The sequence below is a fragment of the Stenella coeruleoalba genome (assembly GCF_951394435.1).
Source record: "Stenella coeruleoalba genome assembly, chromosome: 17".
Taxonomy (NCBI): domain Eukaryota; kingdom Metazoa; phylum Chordata; class Mammalia; order Artiodactyla; family Delphinidae; genus Stenella; species Stenella coeruleoalba.
The window spans coordinates 71,656,232-71,680,838 of record NC_137163.1 but is presented as its reverse complement, the minus strand read 5'-3'; the positions used below and the strand labels follow the sequence as shown (position 1 = coordinate 71,680,838).

Here is a 24,607-nt window from a genome sequence, read left to right as displayed (position 1 = left end):
ATATCACATTTTGATGACGAATGTTCTAAAAAGTTGCATGAATATGACATTATTGACAAATTCCCCCCTCCTATTTATCTTTAAGGGGCTTATTAAATAATATGAGACCGTCCAGGGAGTTTTCTTATATTGCTTTATTATTCTTCAATTAAATTATCACTCAGAGTTCCTGGATTTAGTCTTTCATATTTCAAGGCACTGAGAGTTAAGTTGTGGTCTGGCTCAAGGGATTCTGAGAGGTCTTTAGACCCGGCAATGGATGAGTTCTGGGAAACGTGAGACTCTTCACTAACAAGGCATCTCAGAACATTTAGCAGGCCCTTTCTTTCTAGAAACTTATGACCTCTATTTTGGGGAAATGTTCTTAAATCATGTGTTGCTGATTTTCTCCCCTCCATGCTGTGTGTCCTCCATGTTCTAATGGGAAATTCTATCACTCAAACATTGCGTATTCTGGATCAATCTTCTAGCTTCTTGCCTTTTCTCTATTTTCCATTCATTTGTCTTTTTACTCTACTTTCAGGGAGATTTCTTAAAACTTTATCTTCCAACCCTTCTACTTAATTTCCAGGTGTGCTATTATGTTTCTAATTTCAAATGCTCTTTTTTAAAATTTGGGTGTCCTGCATTAATAGCATCCTATTTGGGGTTTATACATGTTCCTAATTGTTTTGTTTTGTAAATTTTTTTCTCCCTGCATAATCTGTTTTCTCAAAGTTGCTTGCCTTTTTTTTTTTTTTTTTTCTGTCTGTTAGTTTGAGTCTTTATCTTTGAGAGCCTTTCCTCAGATTTTTCTCATCCTCGGCTTTCCGTGCATGATAACGAGTGAGGGCTTTAAAACTTGATTGGCTCTGCTGAGCACATCTTGGGTCTTCTCAGCTATAGCTTGAATGGGCATTTTATCTCCTCCTGTGTTCTTATCTATTCAACAAATATTTGTGGAGAAAGCACAATGTCACTAAGAATTACTGAGATTAATGTTTGCATTTGGTTACATAACATGTCTATTATGAATTGGATATTATTCAATTAGTAGGAATATCCCCTAAATGAAACTTGTTAGGTTAAAATTTGTTAACTCCCAAAGATTGAAGTAAACAGTTCTATGGTTTATATGTGTCAGTAAATAAGACTTTGATATATAGAAGCCCTCATTCTATTACTAAATTTAATAATGCAAATGGAGTTATAGTTTATTGCCTCTATAGAAAGCTTCATCAGTTTCTGAGAGGACTAGAAAGCTAATTGTAATGTATTTGGAATTCTTTTAGAATCAGGTGGTTATTATTAATGTTTATTTCAACCAGAATTAAACCCCGAGATTTTTACAGATCACAGTTTCAGTTTATCCAGATAGTATATTTCCTTCCGGGTATAGTATTAGATATTTAACTTTTATACTTAGATATTTGATCTATACAAGTTTATGGTTCAGCAAGCAATATAATTTGCCAGACATGTCTCCATTTTTCATTTCAGAAATAGACCAATTGCTTGTACAATAGTATGGCATTTTTTATGTAGCAATTTGCACAGACTATAATTTGTTTTCATTTACAAAAAAGTATGAAGTTCGTATTCAGACTGGTTTATTGAAGGAGTAAATCTTTACATAAACGATGACAGTATTATTTTTTAGTGTATATAATTTTTTAAAGAAAACAACATGCTATGATAGCTTTTACTCATGAAATAGAAAGGATTGCTTTTTTTCTTTAAAAGTGTTTAGTAATTGTTTTATCTTTTATATCACATGTATATTATTTTAAGAGAAAAAATTAATTGGAAAGAAAACTACCAAATTTCTTTGAACATTTTCTATATGCCAAATATTCTGCTAAAGTTTACTCTATATGGGTTATGTCATTTAATCCTCATAACAGCCCTACAAGTTTATTGTTATTCACATTTTATGGATTAGAAAAATACCAAGGCTCAATAATAAATATAATAAAATAATGATAATAATAATGTTTAAAGTCACTAATATTCACTAAATATTCGTGAATACGAGCTCTACTTGGGGCACTGTTTTAACTGCTTTATTATATATCATGTCATCTGATCCTTACCACACGTATGAAATAGGTACCAAGATCATTCCCATTTTACAGATGAAAAAGGGAAAGGATACTTTCCCTCAGAGGGAAAAAAAAAATAACTGACCCAAAGTCACAAGGCCAAATTCAAACACAGGTAGCTGCGTCCATAGTCGGATGACTCTTGGATCCCTTGGGACCATTATTATGCTGGGAGTAACAGAAACTCTGACTCAAAGTGCCATAGGCATTAAGGGCATCTAGCATCTCGCATCCCAAAGCCCAGATGTAGAGCAGGTCTCAAGACTGGTTGATGATGAGGTGATGTCATCAAGGACCCAGGGTATTACTATGTCTGTTTTGCCACTTTGGTCTGGCTTCCAAAATTAGGTCTGCTTCTTACTGGCTATCAATTTAAGCAAATTACTTATACCAAGAATGAGCCCAAGTATGTTCAGTTGTAACTGAGAATGACAATGTTGCAGTATTGATTTAGAACTGGAAGCAGGAAGGCTGCAGCTGTTCCAGGCTTCATGACTGGGTACCTATTTCCTTTTTCTCATCTACACGGTCAGCAGAATAACATCACCTACCCCAGGAGCTGTTGTGAGGATTAAGTCAGTTAAAATACATAAAATGCTAAGAACAATGGCTGACACATTGTAAATGCTACGTACGTGTTAACTATTATGGTGGTTGTTTTTCCGGTTATGCTACTGTGAAATGTTCAGAAAAAAGCAATTATAGTGGCTTCCGAGAAATCAAAAAATTTTTAGTCCTGTAGGGGATTTTTTTCCCACATCTGCCTTGTGGGAGTTGGGTTTCAAGCCTTTCCCTTGAACAGCCACCTAATAGGACAACAAGTTTACCGTAGACAACAGTCAGGACGCCCCAGAGCTGAGGGTAGTCACCTTCCCCGAGGCCAGGGCCAGGAAGGGATGGGGCATAAAGAGACAGGCTCAACAACCTTCCTCATTTACTGTGAATATGATGTAGAGGCTGTTAGCATTGGTGCCTCCAAAGAACTTGGCATAAGACGTAACGAAAAAGACAAGGAGCGAGTCAGCAGCCTGAGTTTGCCACCTTCCTCTGCCATGTAACTGCTATCTGGTTGAAACACTGACTCCTCAACCAAAAATCGGAACTAGGTAACCCAGGGTCATTTTGACTGAGTATGTGCACGTCAGTGCCCCCACTGCATCCCTCCAGAAGCTGCACGGACAACCAATGACCTTCCCGATAAGAAGAGATCCCATCCCACAGCTCCTTCTGGTCCATGATACAAAAGATGCTGTGCTTCCCTGCCAGGCCCTTCAAACAAATGAGAATACTAATACACATCCTCCTGACTGGATTTAAGAATCAAATATGATCATATGTAGAAATGCTCTGTGAATCTGTAGGACACAGCAATAAAGAATGGGGGTTAATGTACCCCTACAGGACTTCTGAGCCATCTGCTAGGACGGCAGATTAGTCCTTTCCTGATAATGGATTGATGACAGATGCACAACCTTAGAAGCTATGTTGCCCATTAACCCGTGACACTAGAATCTTAGTTATAAAAGTGAGCAACTTTATAGAACACACATTGGAGACAACATTAACGAAATGATTAAGATTTAATGTTTCCTAATGGGCCGTTATATGCTTTTTTTTCCTTGAAGTAGATTTAAAAATACATGAATCTGTGGCATAGAGATTAGTATCATTCTAAAGAGCTGGCATCAGAACTCTCACAGACACGTGGGGAATTGCTCCCTTTGGCCTGGAAACTGGAATTCTCAGAAAAACGCTTAGAGAATAGCAGCTGTTAGGAATCATCTTTCAAGAAGCCCAACCAAGGAACTTCCCTGCTGGCGCAGTGGTTGAGAACCTGCCTGCCAATGCAGGCGACACAGGTTCAATCCCTGGTCCGGGAGGATCCCACATGCCGCAGAGCAACTAAGCCCGTGAGCCACAACTAGTGAGCCTGTGCTCTAGAGCCCGTGCTCCACGAGAGAAGCCACCGCCATGAGAGGCCCACGCACCACAACGAGTAGCCCCTGCTCGCCACAACTGGAGAGAGCCTGCACACAGCAGCGAAGACCCAATGCAGCCAAAAATAAGTTAATTAATTAATTAATTTAAAAAGAAGCCCAACCAGAATTTACCTAGAAATTAACACCTGCTATTGAAGATATGTCTAATATGCAAAATTAGCAAGGAGGCTATATCCACAGTTTTATTATAGTTTCAGTTCTACTTTAAAATTGCCGTAGCAGAAGAACATTTGATCAGGAGACAGCACTGAGTTTTACTACAAATGAGGGTCTGACTACTACAGCTGAAAATAGTGTCACGCCCAGAAATTTAAATGTGAAGAGGCCACAATTCAGTCAGACATTCTGTGGCTTGAATTGTTAAATGGTCACACTTACCTATAGAAAGAATATTCGTTTTCTAGCTAAAGTATTTATTTTGGAAATACTTCCCTGAGTCATTTTCCTAGAAGTAGGAGCCTATTCCCCATAACACATTAAGCTTCTCAAATTTGAAATGTGATTTTTATGTCTGTCTATGCTTTACTCTTTGCTTCGTCAGTCAGTGATTCCTGCCTAATAAGATTGAAATCGTAGTACAAGAGTCTTTTTTTAAAAAAAACTAAAGCTGTGTTTTGTTTTGTCATATAATTTATTGTAATTAAAGTTGTATTTTTACAATACCAAATGATGAATAACCATTATCCAGCTACTTTGATCAAGAGCTAATTTCAGATTCTGAGTTCATTAAGTTAATTTAAAACTGTCAATAGTTACATATTCAGATTAAGATTCTTATTAAAGAAGTATTTCGTTTTATTACTTTCCTATAAATATGCATTTCTGCGTGAGTATAGAAAATGAGATTTGTAAATAGAACTTCAAACCTTTTAAATTTACTAGACAGTGATTTACCCCCCAGAATCCTCATGATGGTGAATCAGATGGCAAAAATTACAGGTATAAGAATAAAGTTTATGGCTTTTCCAAAACATGACTTTCTATCCATTATCTCTTAGACTCCTTAAACCTACGATTGGGGATTTTTTTTTTTGGTTAGTGTGACACACTACTTGTAAAACAACCTCAGCAAAAAAAGGGCTTGTGGCTAAATAGAAGAACTTTTCTTGTTACATCCTTGTGGAGTGAAAAACTGTACCTATTTTACAAATAAGTAATTCCCTAGTACTTGAAGTCTGGGATCACACCTAACGGACACCAGGCTAGTTGACTAAACTCTGAAAAATATGGTCAAACCAATTATTCTTTGATAAGTTTTTAGAAGACATTTTAAAGCGTCTTGTTTAACTCATGCAGCATTTTTCCTCAACGTATTAAACCAATTTATCTGCATAAACACAGTGTAATTTACATGAATATTATTCCTTTAAACATGTAGTTGAAAATATTCAATTGTGGCAAAACCATTTTTCAAAGTAGCCTAGCATAACACAGGTGCAAGGCAGTCAATTCTTTATTCCAATGCCAATTCTCCTTCTTTTTTTTTTTTTTAATTATTTATTTATTTTAGCTGTGTTGGGTCTTCGTTCCTGTGCGAGGGCTTTCTCTAGTTGTGGCAAGCAGGGGCCACTCTTCATCGCGGTGCGCGGGCCTCTCACTATTGCGGCCTCTCCTATTGTGGAGCACAGGCTCCAGATGTGCAGGCTCAGTCGTTGTGGCTCACGGGCCTAGTTGCTCCGCAGCATGTGGGATCCTCCCATACAAGGGCTCAAACCCGTGTCCCCTGCATTAGCAGGCAGATTCTCAACCACTGTGCCACCAGGGAAGCCCCAATTCTCCTTCTTATTAGCTGCTGTCTAAAGCAAACTTATCATGTCTATTCTACATAATTTTCTTTTTGTTTTCTTCCTTTCCTATTTTTGTTTATATAGTACTTCCTCACCCTAAGATAAATATTCATGTTTTTCTTCTAATTCTTTTATGGTTTATATTTTATGTTTAACTCTTTAATACATTCAGAATTGACCATTTGATTTTAAAGTGTGTGTATTTTTTTTACATTTTCTTTTTTTTATTGAAGTAGAGTCGATTTACAATGTTGTGTTAGTTTCAGATGTGCAGCAAAGTGATTCAGTTATGCATACATATATACCTATTTTTTTCAGATTCTTTTCCCTTACAAGTTATTACAAAATATTGAGTATAGTTCTCTGTGCTATACCGTAGGTCCTTGTTGGTTATCTATTTTATATATAGTAGTGTGTATCATTTATTTTATTTAAGAACAAATAATTCCTTCAATGAACATTTATTACATACTCACTCTGTTTGGCACTGTGTTTACAAAAATGAATCCATGCCAGGTCTTGAGAAACATAAAATCAGAGGGTAAGGTAGGCCATAAAAAGATAAATTAAACTACAATGTGAAAAGGGTCAAAGAGCAGGAAGAAGACACAAAGCTTTGCCAATAGTGGTAGCTTCTCCACTGGCTAGGGCTTTGCTTCTTGGGGCAGGTAGGATGCTGAGTTCGTAGAGTACTCTCATTACAAAGCTGGACTCACATGAGCAGAAAAAAGCAGGTGTACTATTGAATATGAACTGGCTGTGTCCAAGTCTGGACAAAGACAATAGACAAATGTCATTAAGTAGACATTGCTGCTGCCACTCCCACCTCATAAGTCCAGAAAGAGCAGAATATTATGATTGCCTTCCAATAAATATTAGGCATAGGACCGCCCTCGGAATTTTTGCAGTGCTGTGTTTAACCTGTGTATGACGTGGAAGCTTCGGTCAGAGAAGGCTTGTTGGGAATCTATCTTTCCTTCTCCTTTCCTGTATGAGTCGAGCCCCCTACAGTCTCCTGCACATTATTCTGCTTCTCCTAGTGGTGGGACAAGAGGCATGGGTGGCAGAGGGTAGAGTCGGGAGCATGGGTGCGGCAGAAAGGTAGGGAGGATCTGCCATCACGCCCTTAAAAATCTAAGAACCATCAGAAGTAACTTGCATTCTAAAAATGGACCCTATTCTTGTCGCTAAAGTTCTTTAATTATGTTCATTGGCAGCTTTGCATTGACCACGAGCCTGGTTGCATTCTCTGGGGAACTAACATTTGACACTTTCATACATGTGAGAAGCTTTGAAAAGCTCTGGGATGACCAAGTCCTAAGAATCACTGTCCTACAATCAGCTGAGAGCTTGTCTAGTTTTTTTTTGTTTGTTTTGCGGTACGGGGGCCTCTCACTGTTGTGGCCTCTCCCGTTGCGGAGCACAGGCTCCGGACGCGCAGGCTCAGCGGTCGTGGCTCACAGACGCGGCATGTGGGATCTTCCCGGACCGGGGCACGAACCCGTGTCCCCTGCCTCGGCAGGCGGACTCTCAACCACTGCGCCACCAGGGAAGCCCCTCAAAGCATCATTCTTAAAGGAAAACTGTATCGGACTGTGTGAGTCACTTTCTACATAAATGGCTCTGAATTAAAGTAGTTCTAAATACCTTTGTTCTGCATTCACCAATATATTATAATTAATATAGATTGTATACTTTTAGATTACAAGGTGCTAATGAAGAAAATATGACATGTTTGCACTATGATGAATAGAGAACAATGACTATAAATAGCATTTCTGTTAAAGAGATGAGCAAGGAAAAACTGATGCATTCATTCTCAGAGAAGATCTTGTGACCTAATGAGATGTTTAACTTTATAATGATCTATATGTACAGTAGGACTATCTTATTTATAAGGAGGAGACCTACACTGTTTGAAGTCTCCTTGGGCAGAGCATAGACAGGCATTGTTGCCACTTTAGACACTACAAACAATGTAGCTACAATAACTACCCAACATCCATTGAAGATGCCATCTGGTAAATTGCCCCACAGAAATAATCCCAGCTCATGGCAAGAGGGTTGTTTGGTGGCCAGCTGCAGAAATGTCAAAGGGAAGAGGTTTTCTACTTGGGATAATAGTGTGTGTATTCATCTAGGTACTTATGGAAAGTGTAGCTAAGTGTGCTTTTGGACAAGGTTGATATTTTAAGAGTAGTTGCTATCTGTAAGGACAACCAGAAATTAATATGTCTCCCCATGACCTGCAAATTGAAAAGGATTCAAATATTCTTTGGAAAGCTTCAAATTCAACTCTAAGGAAGAGCTAAAAGTGGTCTTTACTTCATTTAGGGGAATTTAAATTACTGGGATTAATCATTGCTAGTAAGAATTCACTTTATAATATGAATTAATTAATAGTTTGGAAGCACCCTGAACTCCTTAGGACACTAGGAAAGAAAACCCCATGACTCAGCCATGGGGTTAAAAAAAAATGACCTTAAATATCATTCCCCCCCTAAAGAATTAATAGTGATAAAATAAACAATGTCCTTTGTGGCCACTGGGCCTTATATACTTGTGGAATATCTGGCTAGTGACACTTAATCTTGTTTAGACGAAAGGCAGAGAGCTAATGCTGACATGAAGCATCTCTATACTTGGTGTGATTACTTATCAGTCATATTAGGGGATCTGTGGAGACATGAAGAGAGACAGTACTCTCAAAACGAATATCGTGGGCAGATGTGGGCTTTTATTCTCAGTTCAGCGCCTGCCCCACAGCAAAGTGAATAGCCCCCCATCCCCCTGAACACGTGTGCACACACCGAGCTGCTACAATAGAAATCCAACTCTGCATTTGAGTCCTTGTCTCTGGAATTTCCAGATCCCAAGAGGCTCCCTCCTGCAAGCCTTCCAAGATGGTTACTCTGAAACTTGAGATTGGCGGTGAGAGATAAGAACCTGCCAGAGAGGTTTTTACCACATCCAAGTTTGCAATTAATCAGACCTCTTTCCAGCCTTCACGATTATTTGAGCAAAGGAAGCAACTGAGAAAAAACAGTGTTCTTTTGCAGAGGGTTTTGAACCACACCAGCAGCTACATACACAGATCAAAAATACCAGTATTATTCTATTTATCCGGCTACCTTTCAAAAAGGGAACAACTAAAAGGATCATATGACTTTTCCTTTTTTAAAAAAAAAAAAATCCTACCAGATTAAAACAAACATCTATTTTTCTCAAACAAGGAATTTTCCAACCAAAATTTTAAAATAAGCAAGGATTTTCTTTTCAGACAGTAAACTTGGCAAAAAACAGATTGAATAGAAACACTTCTGTTGTGCAAATGAAGTAAAGTGTGTGCATACATGCACATGCGGCATGAATTCTGAATACAACAAACTATAAATATAACACATTAGTACAGGCATGAAACACAAAGGTAGCACCATTTTATGGTCTCAAAATCCCAATTAGCATAAAAGGCATAACATTGTAATCAAATAGTTATTGATTAACACAAAGACAGAGAAGCCAGATGTGTTGAGTGGGCTTGGTAATTAGCTAAGTAAACTACAGGTGTTTAAAATTCATCGATTACAGCAACATGTACACTTATTGTTAGAAAATCATCTGTAGGCAAATCTTAGTGTCGTCAGGTGCAGCAATTACATACCATAAATGTCAGTATCTGGGAATGTACATTATACTTTCACAAATAATATTTGAGGCATCACTGGCATGAAATGGTTTTTTCCATTGCATTGAAATGTTGTTGCATTCTATGCACAAATGCTCAGCTTTGAAAGGCTGTCTTTGCAGGGACATACCTGGTTCTGCCCTATGGACCTGATGCACATCAAAAGTGGGGATGAATTAGGAGATTGGGATTGACCTATATGCACTAATATGTATAAAATAGATAGCTAATAAAAACCTGCTTTATAAAAAAAATTCAAAAAATAAAACTTGTAACATGTTTTTTTAAGTGTAATTTACACGTAAAAAACATTTTAATTAAAAAGACACTACTGGGCTTTCCTGGTGGCGCAGTGGTTGAGAGTCTGCCTGCCGATGCAGGGGACACGGGTTCGTGCCCCGGTCCGGGAAGATCCCACATGCCGCGGAGCGGCTGGGCCCGTGAGGCATGGCCGCTGAGCCTGCGCGTCCGGAGCCTGTGCTCCTCAACGGGAGAGGCCACGACAGTGAGAGGCCCGTGTACCGCAAAAAAAAAAAAAAAAAGGCACTACTGTATATATACACAGTAATAAATTCAAACAATACAAAAGACTTAGAACAAAAAGTAAATCTCCTACCCCAAACCTTCAATGCCTCTCCCCCAGAGGAAGCCACTACTAAGTATGTCCTTCTAGAAAAGTGCCGTGCATATGGATTAAAAAAAACTGCACACATATGGATTTTTTTAAAAAAGCAAATCAGCATAAAACAAGACATGGCTAATGAATGGACAACTACAAAGTAAACACGGATAAGAGAAGGGGAGGTTGACATTTAAAAGAAAAACAAAAGTCCTCCTGCAAATTGCAGACTTTTGTAAATTTCTCGCTGTATTTCCCCTACCCCCTTCAAGGTGGCCCTGCAGGAGGTGGGCTTCATTTATATCATTTCCTCTAATGGGACTAGTGATTTCTTTTAAGTCGTTATTGGAAAACTGGGGGTGAGGGGGGGTGGGGGGGTGTTCCTTTGGATCCTTCCACAGCATCCAATGGTTTTGGAAAGAAATTCAGCCTTTCACCATGGTTCTTTTCCTCCTTGTTTTGCACAGTGTCTCAGTTATTTTAATAAACACATGAGAAAGATGGCTGATTCTCTCCGTACTTACCTTTCTTAAGAAATGCATTTGATAATACATTCCTACTCAAGAGTGGGACCACTAGGTCATAAGGCATACATTTATCTAGCGACAGTGGATATACAAAACTTTTTTCAAAGTGGCTGCACAAATTCACACTCCCACTAGCAATAATGGATGTTCAGTGACCTTCTGGGGTTTTTTTAGGTTTTCTCAATTCTTAATTGAGTTTGTGCCTCAAAAAATCCAGTAGCGGGCTTCCCTGGTGGCGCAGTGGTTGAGAGTCCGCCTGCCGATGCAGGGGACACGGGTTCGTGCCCCGGTCCGGGAGGATCCCACATGTCGCGGAGCGGCTGGGCCTGTGAGCCATGGCCGCTGAGCCTGCGTGTCCGGAGCCTGTGCTCCGCAACGGGAGAGGCCACAGGGGTGAGAGGCCCGCGTACCAAAAAAAAAGAAAAAAAAAAAAAAGCCCTATCAATACCTAGTTGTAAGGATAAGAAACAAAATCAAAATGATCAATGGCTGCTCCTCACTCTGCAGACTGTTCTTTATATTCAACACCAGTGGCATGGGCCTAAATAATTATGATGTGCTATGGCTTGCAGGAAGAATTCTCTAAGAAAGCAACAGTAGGGGGCTTCCCTGGCGGCACAGTGGTTAAGCATCCGCCTGCCAATGCATGGGACATGGGTTCGAGCCCTGGCCCAGGAAGATCCCACGTGCTGCGGAGCAACGAAGCCCGTGTGCCACAACTACTGAGCCTGAGCTCTAGAGCCCGCAAGCCACAACCACTGAGCCCACGTGCCACAACTACTGAAGCCTGCACGCCTAGAGCCTGTGCTCCGCAACAAGAGAAGCCACGACAATGAGAAGCCCTCACACTGCAATGAAGAGTAGCCCCCGCTCACCGCAACTAGAGAAAGACCGCGCACAGCAACGAAGACCCAAAACAGCCAAAAGTAGATAAATAAGTAAATTTATTAAAAAAAAAAAAAAAAAGAAAGAAAGCAACAGTAACTGACAAACACTTTCAAATGGAAGCTTGAAAACCTTTTAAGCTTATCCCTAAGAGCTGCTTTTAATATAGGAAAATAACATATAATTGTTGATATATCAGTAATTAAACTGATGCTAAGTCTTTGTATAATGGGCTCCAAACACGTAAACCTCGCTACCAAGCACTGTGTTTGTCCTTTATGATATAGATCTACAGTACTCTCTGAAATGTTTGGTGCTTCAGTGAAAAGAAAATTATTAGAAATGTAAGACATTTGTTTTAATTTTTCTAATTCCTATTCTGAGATAAACAGTATTTCAAAAGAAATTTCAACTGACATGAATTTAATTATATAAATGTAAACCCAAAGCTAACTCTAAAATTGAGCAAAATCTATTTTCTTACATACTTGTGGACATCTCTTCAAAGTCACATTTTCACTTGCAGATGGGCTGGCTTATGACAAAAGACAGTGAAAAGACAGAGTAGATAGCCATACAAAATTGGATTCAATGACCCTTCCAGCCACAACTAAGGAAAAAGGAAAAAAATGATTATTAGTAGTTGGGAGTCCATTTCTAGAAATAAAGAGGATTAGCTAAAATTAAATTAGATACATGCCCAAAAAAGCAGATGATTAAAAGAACAAAGAAGAATAAGAGAAAGACTAGTTCTTTGATTAATGAAAAATTATATAGTGGTCTACTGTAATAGAAAGTGGGTATTGAATTTTTCAGGGTGTGAGCCGATTCCAATACTGTAGCTACACTTACTAGGAATAAAATGTGGGCAGGCATATCCACGTACACAGTTAATGAGCATTTCAAAGAATTCTGGAAATTCTTTTTTTTTTTTTTTACTCAAGTACTTGAAGAAAATGGGAACAAGTTTGAGATTCACACTAATGAGATGAAAGGGCTTTTAAACACTTAGTATTTAGTTGAGTAGATATTCAGGGAAAAGCAGTGTTCTGGAATAATTTTAAGTCATAACTTTGCGAGTGTGAGTGGATGCACGGATTGACTCTTGTCCACCCCATGTTCTTACTACCTGGACTCCCAACTTCATGAAAAACACCGAATCCTCTCTTCTCAATCCCCTCAATTCCTTGAAACGTAGTTTTTCACTCCCAGCACTCTGCCGGCATTGCATTTTGTAAGGTCCCCATTGCCCACCACTCAGCAAATTCAGTGCTGTTTTTTTTGTTGTTTGTTTGTTTTATTTTAGGAGGAGTTTTTGCCTCTGGCATTACCAACTTCCCTGAAATTCTTTCTCCTGTTGGCCTGGACATGCTCTGTCTCTCCAGGCTGTCCTCACACCTCCCAAACCCTTCATGTTTCTTCTCTCTCTCCTTGCTTTCTTCCTCCTTGTTTTACAAACTGTCCCTTGGTAATCACATACACTTGCATAAATACAAATACCGTTATCCATATCTCTTAAATTCTAAGGACAATGGCAAAGACATCAGTTGTCAATTTTCTTAACCATGGTGTGCTTAAATTCTCAGATAATGTTCTAATTCCAAGAAATGGAAAAGAAATGACATTTGAGAGACTCAGTTATTTTGAAGGTTACTTTGTTGACCTATGGTTTAGCACTAACCCGTGTCTTTGAAAACTACACGCTTTGATATGATAGCCAAAATGTCAGCAAAATAAATGAACTTCTGCATTTATTTATTTACTTTTTCTTTATTAAAAGATCGTAGTTTTCTGAGTTGCATTTCCTTTGACGTGCCTGACACAGGAAATTGAGTTTATTATGTGTTAAGGTGTTTTTTAATGTTTGAAATCTAACTACTGAAGGAGATAGAAATCAGACACAAACTTGTGATAAAATTTTATACCAAATTTAAGAGGTCTAAACTTTAAGTATAATTTGATGCTATTGATTTTCTCATTCAAATTTTAATGCAGTCATTGCAAAGAATAGAACAGTTTATAAATATGTTACAGTGCCAACGAATCAAGTGAGAACTGCACTGAGAGAGTTCTGTGAGGGTAACAAATATGTGTCATTAGTTCATAAATTCACTTTTCTTTTATTTGGATAATATAAATTTCAGTCCAAGTCATACTGAAAGGAACTTACAGTCCTGCAACAGAAAAGGCCACTAGGTAAGAATGCGTAAAGAATAGAAATTGCTGTGGATTTTGAGGTCCTACTAGTTTATCCTGAACCTAATGAATTCTATTAAAATTGGAAATAATCGTTTTTCTGTAGTGACCAAGACTAACTATAAGAGATTAAATCTGCTGGCCGGGAAAGGGAGCAGCATGCAGTTTGCCTGTAGGTAAATTGCTTTGTATGAAACTGAATTCACTTGCGAAAGCAATTATATTTTTCTATAATATTTTCCCTCTAGAGGGTAACTGCAAAGGATACATGTAGCCAACCAACAACCAAAAAAAAAAAAAAAGATGATGTAAAATGTTTTATTATCCATAAAATTCTGTAACTGTGAAGGTAACTGAATGATATGTGCAGCAAACCATAACCAAGAAAAACAAACAAAAAAGATAGAAAATGTTTTATTATTGATCTAATCAGAGGCATACTTATAATGGTGCTTGAATTACTTGAGTTGAGGAGAAGCTAAAACTGAAATAACTGCCTACCAGCCTAAACTGGAAATGTTTCTTACCTTGCAGTGTGGGTACCACATACAGCAGGGAGTAACAGCAGGTGAGGGGCTCCCACGCTGGTTTCATTCAGTCCCAGACACCTCGAAGTTCAAGAACTTACATTTCACACCGGCTTCCCCTAAGTTTTCAGAGTTCCCAATTTCTGATACTTAGGAGTGTCCTATGCCACTGAGATGGGGACTTGTCCTCCGAGGGACACTGGGAGGCACAGATGTGCGTTATTTGTGCCGCACCATCGGTGGGCGGCCCCTGGGCGGCTGAGCAAAAGCCACGTGTGGTGTCCACTCAACAGGTCCCCCTGGCACCAGTGACAACACACTCGCGTGGAGTGGGGGCTGGGAAATGGACCTGCTCCTGCGTCCTCGGCTCCCCTGCCGATCCACTGTCCCCGGTCCACGGCCTACAGTCCACAGGCGCCCTTGCCATCTCTCCATCATCACACCTCCTCCTTCCTGCTCCACACGGGCAGCTGTAATCTTTAGCTTATCTGGGAGTCAAGAGTCTGGTTCTTCATCTATTCTTTTCAAACTATTGTTTATGACAAAAATGTTATAGCCTTAGTTCTTCATGGCTGACACTGCAAATACTACGGGGCATCTCTTGAGAATTAAACACCTGCACTGGTGTTTCTCTTTAGAGCTCTGAAAGCCTATTTTGATATGTAAAAGTCAAGGATTGCCTTCTTTGTTCTTTTGCTCAGCTGTAGTGGCATTTTTTGGAAACAACTTGGGAGGAGGGATCTAGCTCCCTTCAGGGTATGAGTAATTGTAAGGGGTTGGGCAGGGGAACATAGTTGGTAATGGGATAACATCACGTCACAGCTAAAAGTACAGATTGCATAGGGTCAAGTCTGGATCTACCACTACATAGGCAGTTCATTTAATTTATTTATTAACGAAGTTGGGCAATTTATTTTGCCTTTCTTTCCTCACCTGTTTTAGTTTTGTTGTTGTTGTTTTATGATCGTTATACAACAAATACTACAAACCTGGTGTCTTAAACAACAGAAATTTATATTCTCATAGCTTATTTTCAGACTTCGGGCCGAAGTCTGAAACTCAGTTTCACTGGGCTGAAATCAAGATGTTGGCAGGGCCGCACTCCTTCTGGAGTTTTAGGGAGAATCCTTTCTTGTCTCTTCCAGCTTTTGGTGGCAGCCAACATTCCTGGACTTGTAGCCACATCACTCCAAGCTCTGCCTCTGTGGTCACACTGTCCTTCTATTCCTCCTTGTGTCTGTCTACTCTCCCTCTGCCTCCCTCTTATAAGGAGACATGTGATTGTCTTTAGGGCCCATCAGATAATCCAGGATAATACCCCCATCTCATGACCCTTAATGCAATCACATCTGCAAAGTTCTTTTCTTGCCATATAAGGTAAAATCCACAGGTTCCAGGGAGTAGGACATAAATGTATTTTGGGGAGACCATTATTCAGCCTACTGTAAGTTAGGATGATGATAGTACGTGCAAGAACACATAGCGTGTGACAAGTGCTCAGAACAATGTCTATCAGGCAAAAAATCTCTCAATAGGGCTTCCCTGGTGGCACAGTGGTTGAGAGTCCGCCTGCCGGTGCAGGGGACGCGGGTTCGTGCCCCGGTCCGGGAAGATCCCACATGCCGCGGAGCGGCTGGGCCCGTGAGCCGTGGCCGCTGAGCCTGCGCATTCAGAGCCTGTGCTCCGCAATGGGAGAGGCCACAACAGTGAGAGGCCCGCGTACCGCAAAAAAAAAAAAAAAAAAAAACTCTCAATAAATGTTAGCATATGATGGTGATGCCAATGGCAATGGAGCAACAAGAAAATACAGAAGAAAATTTCAATGTGGACAATATAATTTTTAAATAAACATAGGAACTTTTAAATAAACATGTCATCTCTGGAATTTTGATGTGTGCTAACCTTGAAATGTTATTATTCAAAGAATTATATCACCACATTGAATAACTATAACCGATGTGAAAAATGAGCTATTTCATTTAGCCATATGATATACATGTCGCCAATGTTAACTTTGTCTTTTGTCACTTTTTACTAGAAATTTAAACCATTTCAACAATTTCATTCATCCTGAATTCTTCCTAAAGTGAAAATCAAAGATGTGATGTGATATGATTGTCTCCTTTTGCTCTCTTGTCTCCTTATATCCTAGGATACAGATCTAATGACATTCAACATCTCTGTACACCGGTCGTGGTGGCGGGAACACGGGCCTGGCTGTGTCCGAAGAGTGCTGCCCCCGTCAGCCCACGGCATGATGGACGATTACACGTATGTCTCCGTCACTGGCTGCATCGTCGACTTCCAGTACCTGGAGGTCATCCACAGTGCCGTCCAAATACTACTCTCTGTAAGTATCACGTTTGTCCGATCAGGACTCTCTTTAATGGCATTTTATATCTAAACTTTCTGTCCATACACCCCCACCGGTAGATAATGCCGTAGATAAGCACACAGAGAACATCCTTTAAACAATGGAAATAGCAGCGATGATGCTAACGGTAGTTATGCTTAATGCCAGGTGACATCTTTTTCCTCTTGGTATCCAGACACTTTGTTTTTAGAACCAGTTAGTTGCTGTAGTTTCTAACTTGAGATACAATCCCCACAATGCAGTGGAATAGTACCACCATCCCCCAGAAGTGGTGCATTGCCCCTTCACTACTGTGGGCTCTTCTCCTAATATACTTCTACTGCTGCAACTACTTCTAATGCATTCTTTTATTAAGTCATGTTAGTTCCAAAGAAAGAAGGATGAAAATACACCCGATGTCTTTCTCAATCTAATAAACCTCATATTTCAAATAATTATTTCTTAAGAAAACAAATTGCTCCAGAGAGTCCTGCACATTTTAGTGCCTGAAATTGGTTGTGAGGATACAATTCCATATAGAGAAACAGAGAGGCAATGGTTTGATTGGACCACAGAAGGCTTATGTGCTAGGAATTCCTTAAAGACATTTTCTTTCCACCAGACTGTCCCAGCCACAGTTTGATCACGCTGTGGAGTGGAATTAATTTAAGATATATACCATCTTCAAGAATGCTGCTTCTTTGAGATCCGACAAGGACTTGGCATTTTGTTTGAGTCAATATGCAATAAAAACGTTCTCACAACACTTTTCACATGAACCAACCATCTCAGTTCTTCTATCCAGCTGGTTAGAGTTAGAGTCAGAATGAGAAAGACAGGCTCAATAATAAATAAATAGATGACAGAAGTACGAGAGGTGTATGTCCATGAAGAATGTACCTTGGAATTATTTCCAGAAAGAACTTTAGGAGTCCCTGCTAACACTTACTGTATCTGTTATCTACTGCTGTGTAACAAACTGCTCCAAACTGTAATTACTTAAAACAGTATCAGTGTGTTGCTTAGAGTTCTGTGGCTCAGGAATTTGGGCAGGGCTCAGTTGGATTGCTCTGTTTCACATGGTACTAGCCAGGTCACTCACGTGAACCTTCCACCAGGAGCTCTGCTGTGGTTAGAATATTCTAGAAGTCCTCACTTATATGTCTGGTGCTGGCTGTTGACCCACATTCTCCTCCACATGGCTTCTCTTTTTGAAGAAAACTTGACAGACTTTCTTGCAGCCAGGCTGCTGGGTTCCAAAAAGAGAAGCCCAACATGCAAGCATTTATCAAGCCTCTACTTGAGAGTAATGTCTACTGTTGTCCCATTGGCTACAGAAAGTCATGTGACCAAGCCCAGTATCATTGTGGGAGGGGCCTCTAGAAAGGTGAGAGTATCAGGAGACATGGCTCATTTGGAGCCATCAATGTAGCAGTCTTACCCGCCTTTACATAATTTATTAACTATTGTTCTTTAACCTGCATATGTCAAGGTTTAAAATAGTGTTTTAGAGCATATTTGAATTATAATTTTCTAGAAAGACTAAAGACTAGAATAAAATACTTCAAAGATCTTTTAGTGTTCTAGTTCAATGAAAGGCAAATTCTACCCTAAATTCAAAGAAGTTGGACCACAATGCTAAGGAATTTTCTTTCAGAAATGTAACAGGGAATCTGATTATTCTTGGTTTCTATATGCTGTCACTTGTCAATATATGTTTATCAATCTTTCCCTATTCTCTGGTCTTTCTTTACTCTCCTGGCAGTTACATATGAAATTGTGGCAAACTGTATATGTTTAAACCTCTGAATTAAAAAAAAAACATGGAGGCAAATTTTCTTTTAAAATGTTTCAGTCTATTTTGAGGTGAAATTGTCCTAGGTTCTAAAAGTTCTTATTAAATTTTGTAACACTGAAACATTTTTCTAGAATCCTTCATGTGTGAACAGATTCCCCTCCTTTAAAAAAATGCATAGAAATGCATAGAAAACCCATTTTGTGGCATGATGGCATGATTTCCAAGTTTTTAGAATGCAGTAGAATGCTGTAGAATCAGAAAGTCATTTCTCCATAGTAACTCCAATTCAAATGAACAGCAAGGTGAAAGTATTTATATGATAAGAAGCTGAACTAACATGAAAAACCTACTTTAGAGAAAAGTACAAAATGAAGTGTATGTTGCCACCTATAAGTACTTGTCACTTATAAATTAATTCCTCAGCACATTTGTTTAGTGAACGTTCAGAGCTGTCCACCTGCATACAGAGTCCTCATTATCTTGTTCAGCCTTCCAGCAGTAAAAATATAAGTTGCTGATCTCTGACTTTTCTTGTATAATATACCTGCCAGACAGGATTTTCAATTTTTTTCTTTTTATGTTAAAATGAAATATATCCTGACTTTGTTTCACAGCGATCAAATTATGTATTATTGTTGTGGTTGATTGCATATAATTTTCTTTTATTTTCCACTTATTTCATACGAATATGTCTACAATGATTAGAACTGTGATTTTTAAAAATCTGATGATATGGGAATACTTCCTGTATCTCAGCGTGTGCTGAGATGCTTAGCATGTGCTGAGATGTCTTATTAGTGGAAAAAGTAACAGTTGCAAGATTTAACAGCCCCTGCATGGGCAACAACGAAGCAAACAGGCAAAGGGCTTTGAGATGAGGCAGGGTCCCAGAGGCCCTGCTGCCCCAGGGGTTACCCCTATAATTGCTGAAGGCCCAGGAATATCTAGAAGGACACAGGGAGGGGCCGGCAAGGGCGCCCAGGATGGCGGAGAGGGGTTTCAGGGCAGCAGTTCTCTGGCAAGTTGAGAGGGAAGTGTTTGAGTGACTTACCCGCGGATACACCTCTGATGGTGGACACCACCTGTATGATTGTCCCGCCTAACAGCAGGGCTTGGAACTGGAAGAAACGAAATCCCAGTCATAAGCATTCAGCAGGAAATGTGTACAAGCTTGATGGAAACAAACAGAGAAAAACAGCAGAGCTCAGAAAGAAGGGATAGGGTCCCACACAGGCTCTGAGAGCATCCGCACCCCACTCAGCTCTCCCCGAGGCCTCCTGCCAATTGTGAGCAACACCAAGTTGAAGATCAAGTGGAATCCCAGGAAAGGCTGTGGACAGTTTGAGGGGAGGGGCACGTTTCATTTAGGAGGGGATGATGCCAACATCTTCAAAGGCAGTAGCCGGGATCAAGGCTGCGGGATCTCCACCTCACCTGAAGCATGGCCAGTGATCTGAGTATCAGTCTCTCCGCCCCAACTCTGCCCCGCCCAGTGTCACGCCTGCACTTTGCTCCTGGAGACATGATGCGAAAGTGCACATGTGATTACTCACTTTCCTTCTGATCACCCTTCGGTGATTCCCGTCACCTTGGAGACGAAATCCTAATTTGCACCTTGTCAGCTGAGGCCCTCATGACCTGCCCCTGCCTAATTCCCACCCTGGTCTCCTGACCCTCCCGGACAGGAGCCCAGCTGCCACCCATGCAGAATGTGACCTGTTGGCAGGCGAGCCTGCAGCCCGGCCTGCAGCACTCTGCTGGGAATGGGTCCTCCCCCACCGACTCTTCATCCACCGGCCACGGTCCACAAGTAGATATCTTTCCTCCAAAAGTTCCAGGATATGTTAATTTAGTTTTTTTAAATAGACAATACATTCACTTAATTCAGAAACATAAAAATGTGTACGGTGAAAATCCTCCCTCCTTCCCTTGTGTCCCCATTTGCCTGGGGCCCCCATCTCTCCTCCGCATCGGGCAACCCACCCCGTTTTGTTTGTTTGTTTAGTGTCATGCGTATGACTCCAAAGTGGCTTTAGGCAAATATAAGAAAATGTGACTCTGTATTCTTAGCTGCACCTCACAAAAAACAGCATACGATATGCATTCTTCTGAGACTTTCCTTTTTTTTCCTTATTATATATTTTGGAGCTGTTTCCATATCAGCGCATCAGTGTTTCACTGTTTATTTTAATGGTCCCCTATTGATTGACATTTGGATTGTTAACTCACCTAAATATAATGATTTTGGATATATATAAGATACAATATATCTAACATAATATATAATATATAGTATAATACAATGTCAACTGTATATTATAGTTATGTATTTTATCATTTATGACACACATGTTATACTAAATAACTGTGCATGTGTCACTGAGAGCATTTCGTAGACCTGTACATCTCATGCACCCCCAGGCTCTACCAGATGGCCTGCCATGTGCACACTGTTTTAGAGTCATTGAGTCTCTGGTCTGTCTACTTTCCAGAAAGAAAGCTCATTGAAGGCTGGTATAGTGTCCTTTTTTCCCCTGTTCATTTCCGTGGTCCCAGTCACTAGCAGAGTGATGGCACTAAATATTTAGTGAATGAATAAATGACGAATGAACACTTCCAACGTCTGAAGTGGGTAAACACAACAGGAAGAATCCATTGATCAAACACTGGCAGGGGTGAATGCACAGACAAAATGCTGGAGCCAGAGAGAAGATTCCCTTCATCTGGCAAAGGAAGGGGATGTAGGCAAAATATTCTGCAGTGCTTGGCACGAAGCACTCAATAGCTCTGTGTTGCTAACGGTGCTGTTGTTACTACAACTGCTCTTTGCCTGTCCCTGCCCTACCCGGGCTGGTCCTTCTTCAAAGACTAGAGGGATACATCCTGGCGATGCTCTATGTATTGAAACCTTAGTTCATTAATCCCGTATCTGACACCTGTTTCCTGCATGAAAAATGTCATTCCTATGATCTTCATGGGACATGAAATCATACATTTCTGTTCTGAGGACTGAACTTTATTTAATATGTATCTATTTTCCTCATTCTGGTTTCCTAGAATTCTTTCCAACCTATGCCTCTCAAGAGCATTTGGCTAACTGAATGTGTTTCAGATTTTTGTGGAAAGTCTCAGAGTCACTACAGTGAAACAAGATTTGAAGTAACCAGTTAAAGGCCAGTTGGAAGCTCCTGAGGGCTCTGATCATAATCCCTTGTTCACCCTGTATCCGTAATACCTAGGGCTGTACCCAGCTCAGAGTAAGCCACTCACTCAGAGTTGTTCAGTAAATTGTCGTATAAATTCTCTGCATTTTAGTTTTACAATCCACAGAATGCATGATTTTTAAACGTGGTACATAATTTAATGTGGCTGTGTCTTGATTTTGTTTCATACCATTTGGTAAAGAGAACCTAAACAGAAAATATGCTTGAAAATTATTTCTGATGCAGATGTTTGGATTGGTGAGGGTACCCAGGTGCAGGGAAAAGGAAAGTCAGTCTGGTCCGAGACCATAACTCTACCTTCGAATTTGTTCTTCCGCATCCATGTGTGCTTTATTTTGAGAGTTTAGCTTATCTTTGTTGCTTTGCTCCCATTAAGGAGAGTATCAAAACAGTTTGTGGTGAAAATTTAAAATTATGTCCACTTAAATTCCAAGCACTGTACTGTACATATTTTCAGATCACTTTGGATTCTCACTCTGGAAATGTAACACCACAGATTTAACGAGGAAACATATACAGTATATGAAATTAAATACTACAGCCCAAAACACAGCATTTCCTTTTTCTACGAGAGAATATGGATAAAATATTTCTGGTTGCAAAAATCTCCATTATCCTTTAATCTCATTCTGCCATACTATACTTTACACATTTAATTACCAAAAATCTGAACATGAAATCTTACAAATTTAAAATAAAACAAGTGGCTAAAAGTCATATTTGCATCACATATGACAGACAAAGGGTCATTATCCATAGACCTTATGAAATCTTTTAAATGAATAATAACATACACATTTAATAATTAAGTCTATGAATAAATGTAATCACATGAGAGAAAATCCAAATTATAAAGGTCTAAAATATGATTATTCTTGATAGTAACTTGATACATGCAAATTAATTTGAAAAATTATTTCACTAACTTAGCAAATTTTTAAAATAATAACATATAGCATTAATAATAAATTGTTACTTGCTTATTGGAAAAAGCATTCTTTACTGCAAGGACCATTAAATGTCCCTACCTTTTGGCCCTGTAACCTCGCTCAATGAAGTTTCTCCCAAGGAAATGATTCAACAGAAACAAAGAGCTTACCTGCACTATGTTTTTTTTTTTTAAACTGTTATTTATGATAGCAAACCTAGCTAGCTATGTCTAAACATATACTATTAAAGACATAGTACAGCAATTTACAATGTACTAACATGATAATTAGGTAGTAACAATCATTATGTTAATTTTAAACACCATATATAAGACATGGAAAGGTATTTATGATTTAAATAATCAGTCAAGGAGGAGAGGTAAGATGCAAAAAAAGATGTAGCATTAAGTGTGTGTTTTCCCCAAAGATGGTTTTACATATGTATCACATTTTCATTAATAATTCATGTGTTTCATCATCGCATGATTTGTGTAGAAGAGTAGAAGAGGTGTTATGATCGTTTTTCTTAGATTATGAAACATTTGCAAATCTCATAATTTTTTATTTAATTATTTGGAGGCACTCTTAAATCTTCGTTATTACTAGATATTCCATTTCAGTGGACTGCCCAGTTCTGAGGTCAATAGGTCAGTAATAATGAATATGCAACTTAAGGCCTTTTTTAATTTTCAGGATTCATTATTTGTGGGTAAACAGACCCATATACTCATGTTAACTATTAAACAAGATATGTGTATTTTAAAGGAACTCATTTTTATAACTAGTAGACAAATTCTAATCTCTAAACCTTTAAAACTCACCTTATCTACATCACTTGAGACTCACCTTATCTACAACTCTTTGGGGCTAATTTTACATATATATAGTCTTGAACCCTCACTGTCAAGATATTTTCATTCATATCTGATAGGTGACAAAGTCTCATTCTTTAATGTCTTTGGAGGCTGTCACCATGGTCAGAGCTGGGCATCAGAGTGCCCTGAGAATTGGTTTTCTGTCATGCCTGTGTTCTTTGCATTGCATCCATCTAGTCCCATCATCAGCATTCATCCCTGTTTTCTGTCTTTCATATCAGACATCTTCAGCTTAAAGATAAATTAAAACTCAATAGAGAAGGGTGAACAGTAATATTAGACCACAAGGTATCCCACGGAATCTTTATCCTCAAAAGACTGTGTGAATATCTATTCCATCTGCTTAGAGTAAATAGCACGGTCACAGGAGCGGATAATACTATTGCTAATTCAGTAACATACACTCACACAGTGTAAGAATGCAAGTCAAGAAGTAAGCTTATGAAATAAGTTCCAATTGCTATCAATTGTACCCCTCCAAAAATGCAAATATAATTAAAAGTGGGTTTCTTTTAGGTCTTATTTCTGAGTTAACATTTCCTTTATTTAACAAACTGTTAGTATGTGCTTGGAGCTGCTCTGAGTGCTTTGCAAATATGAACTCACTTAATGCTCAAAATAACCCAACAAGTAGGTATTATTTTATTCATTTTCAAATGTGAAACTAAGACACACAAAGAGGTTCACTAATTTGCCCAAAGTCACATAGCCTGCGAGTGAGTGAAGCTGGAGCTGACACCCAGGCATGTGGTCTCCAGGGTGCCTGGTCTTGACCACTTCATTGACCGTCCTCATGACATTGGAAAGAGAACCTCCAATTTCCTTCCTGCCCTTAGCTGAGATTACCGGTAACCTCTCTCAGGGCTGAAGGCGGGGAATCTCCTGCTGTGTTGATGGGTTTTACATGGCAGTTTTTAAAGTAATAGAGAGCAATTAATAATTATCTGATAGCTAAAAGATTTGTGGAATGAACAGTTCAAAATGTTTCATTTCACGCTGGAAAACATCTCCTAACCACCTTTTGGTTGTTAAAAAAAAAAAGGAGGATTTCAACACTTATAAAATGCTAAGTATATCAGACTCTTTTATCTTTTTTTTTAGACTCTTTCATCTTGCTTGCT

General features: G+C 39.2%; 1 protein-coding gene across 1 annotated transcript in view; it reads left to right on the top strand.

Moving 5' to 3' along the window:
* Positions 1 to 24,607, top strand: part of NKAIN3 (sodium/potassium transporting ATPase interacting 3) — a gene marked incomplete at its 3' end in the record, with an annotated part of 507,014 nt that overhangs the window by 350,408 nt on the left and 131,999 nt on the right. The window contains 1 exon segment of the mRNA XM_079901639.1: positions 16,460 to 16,657. Within this exon segment, the coding sequence (XP_079757765.1) occupies positions 16,460 to 16,657 (198 nt within the window).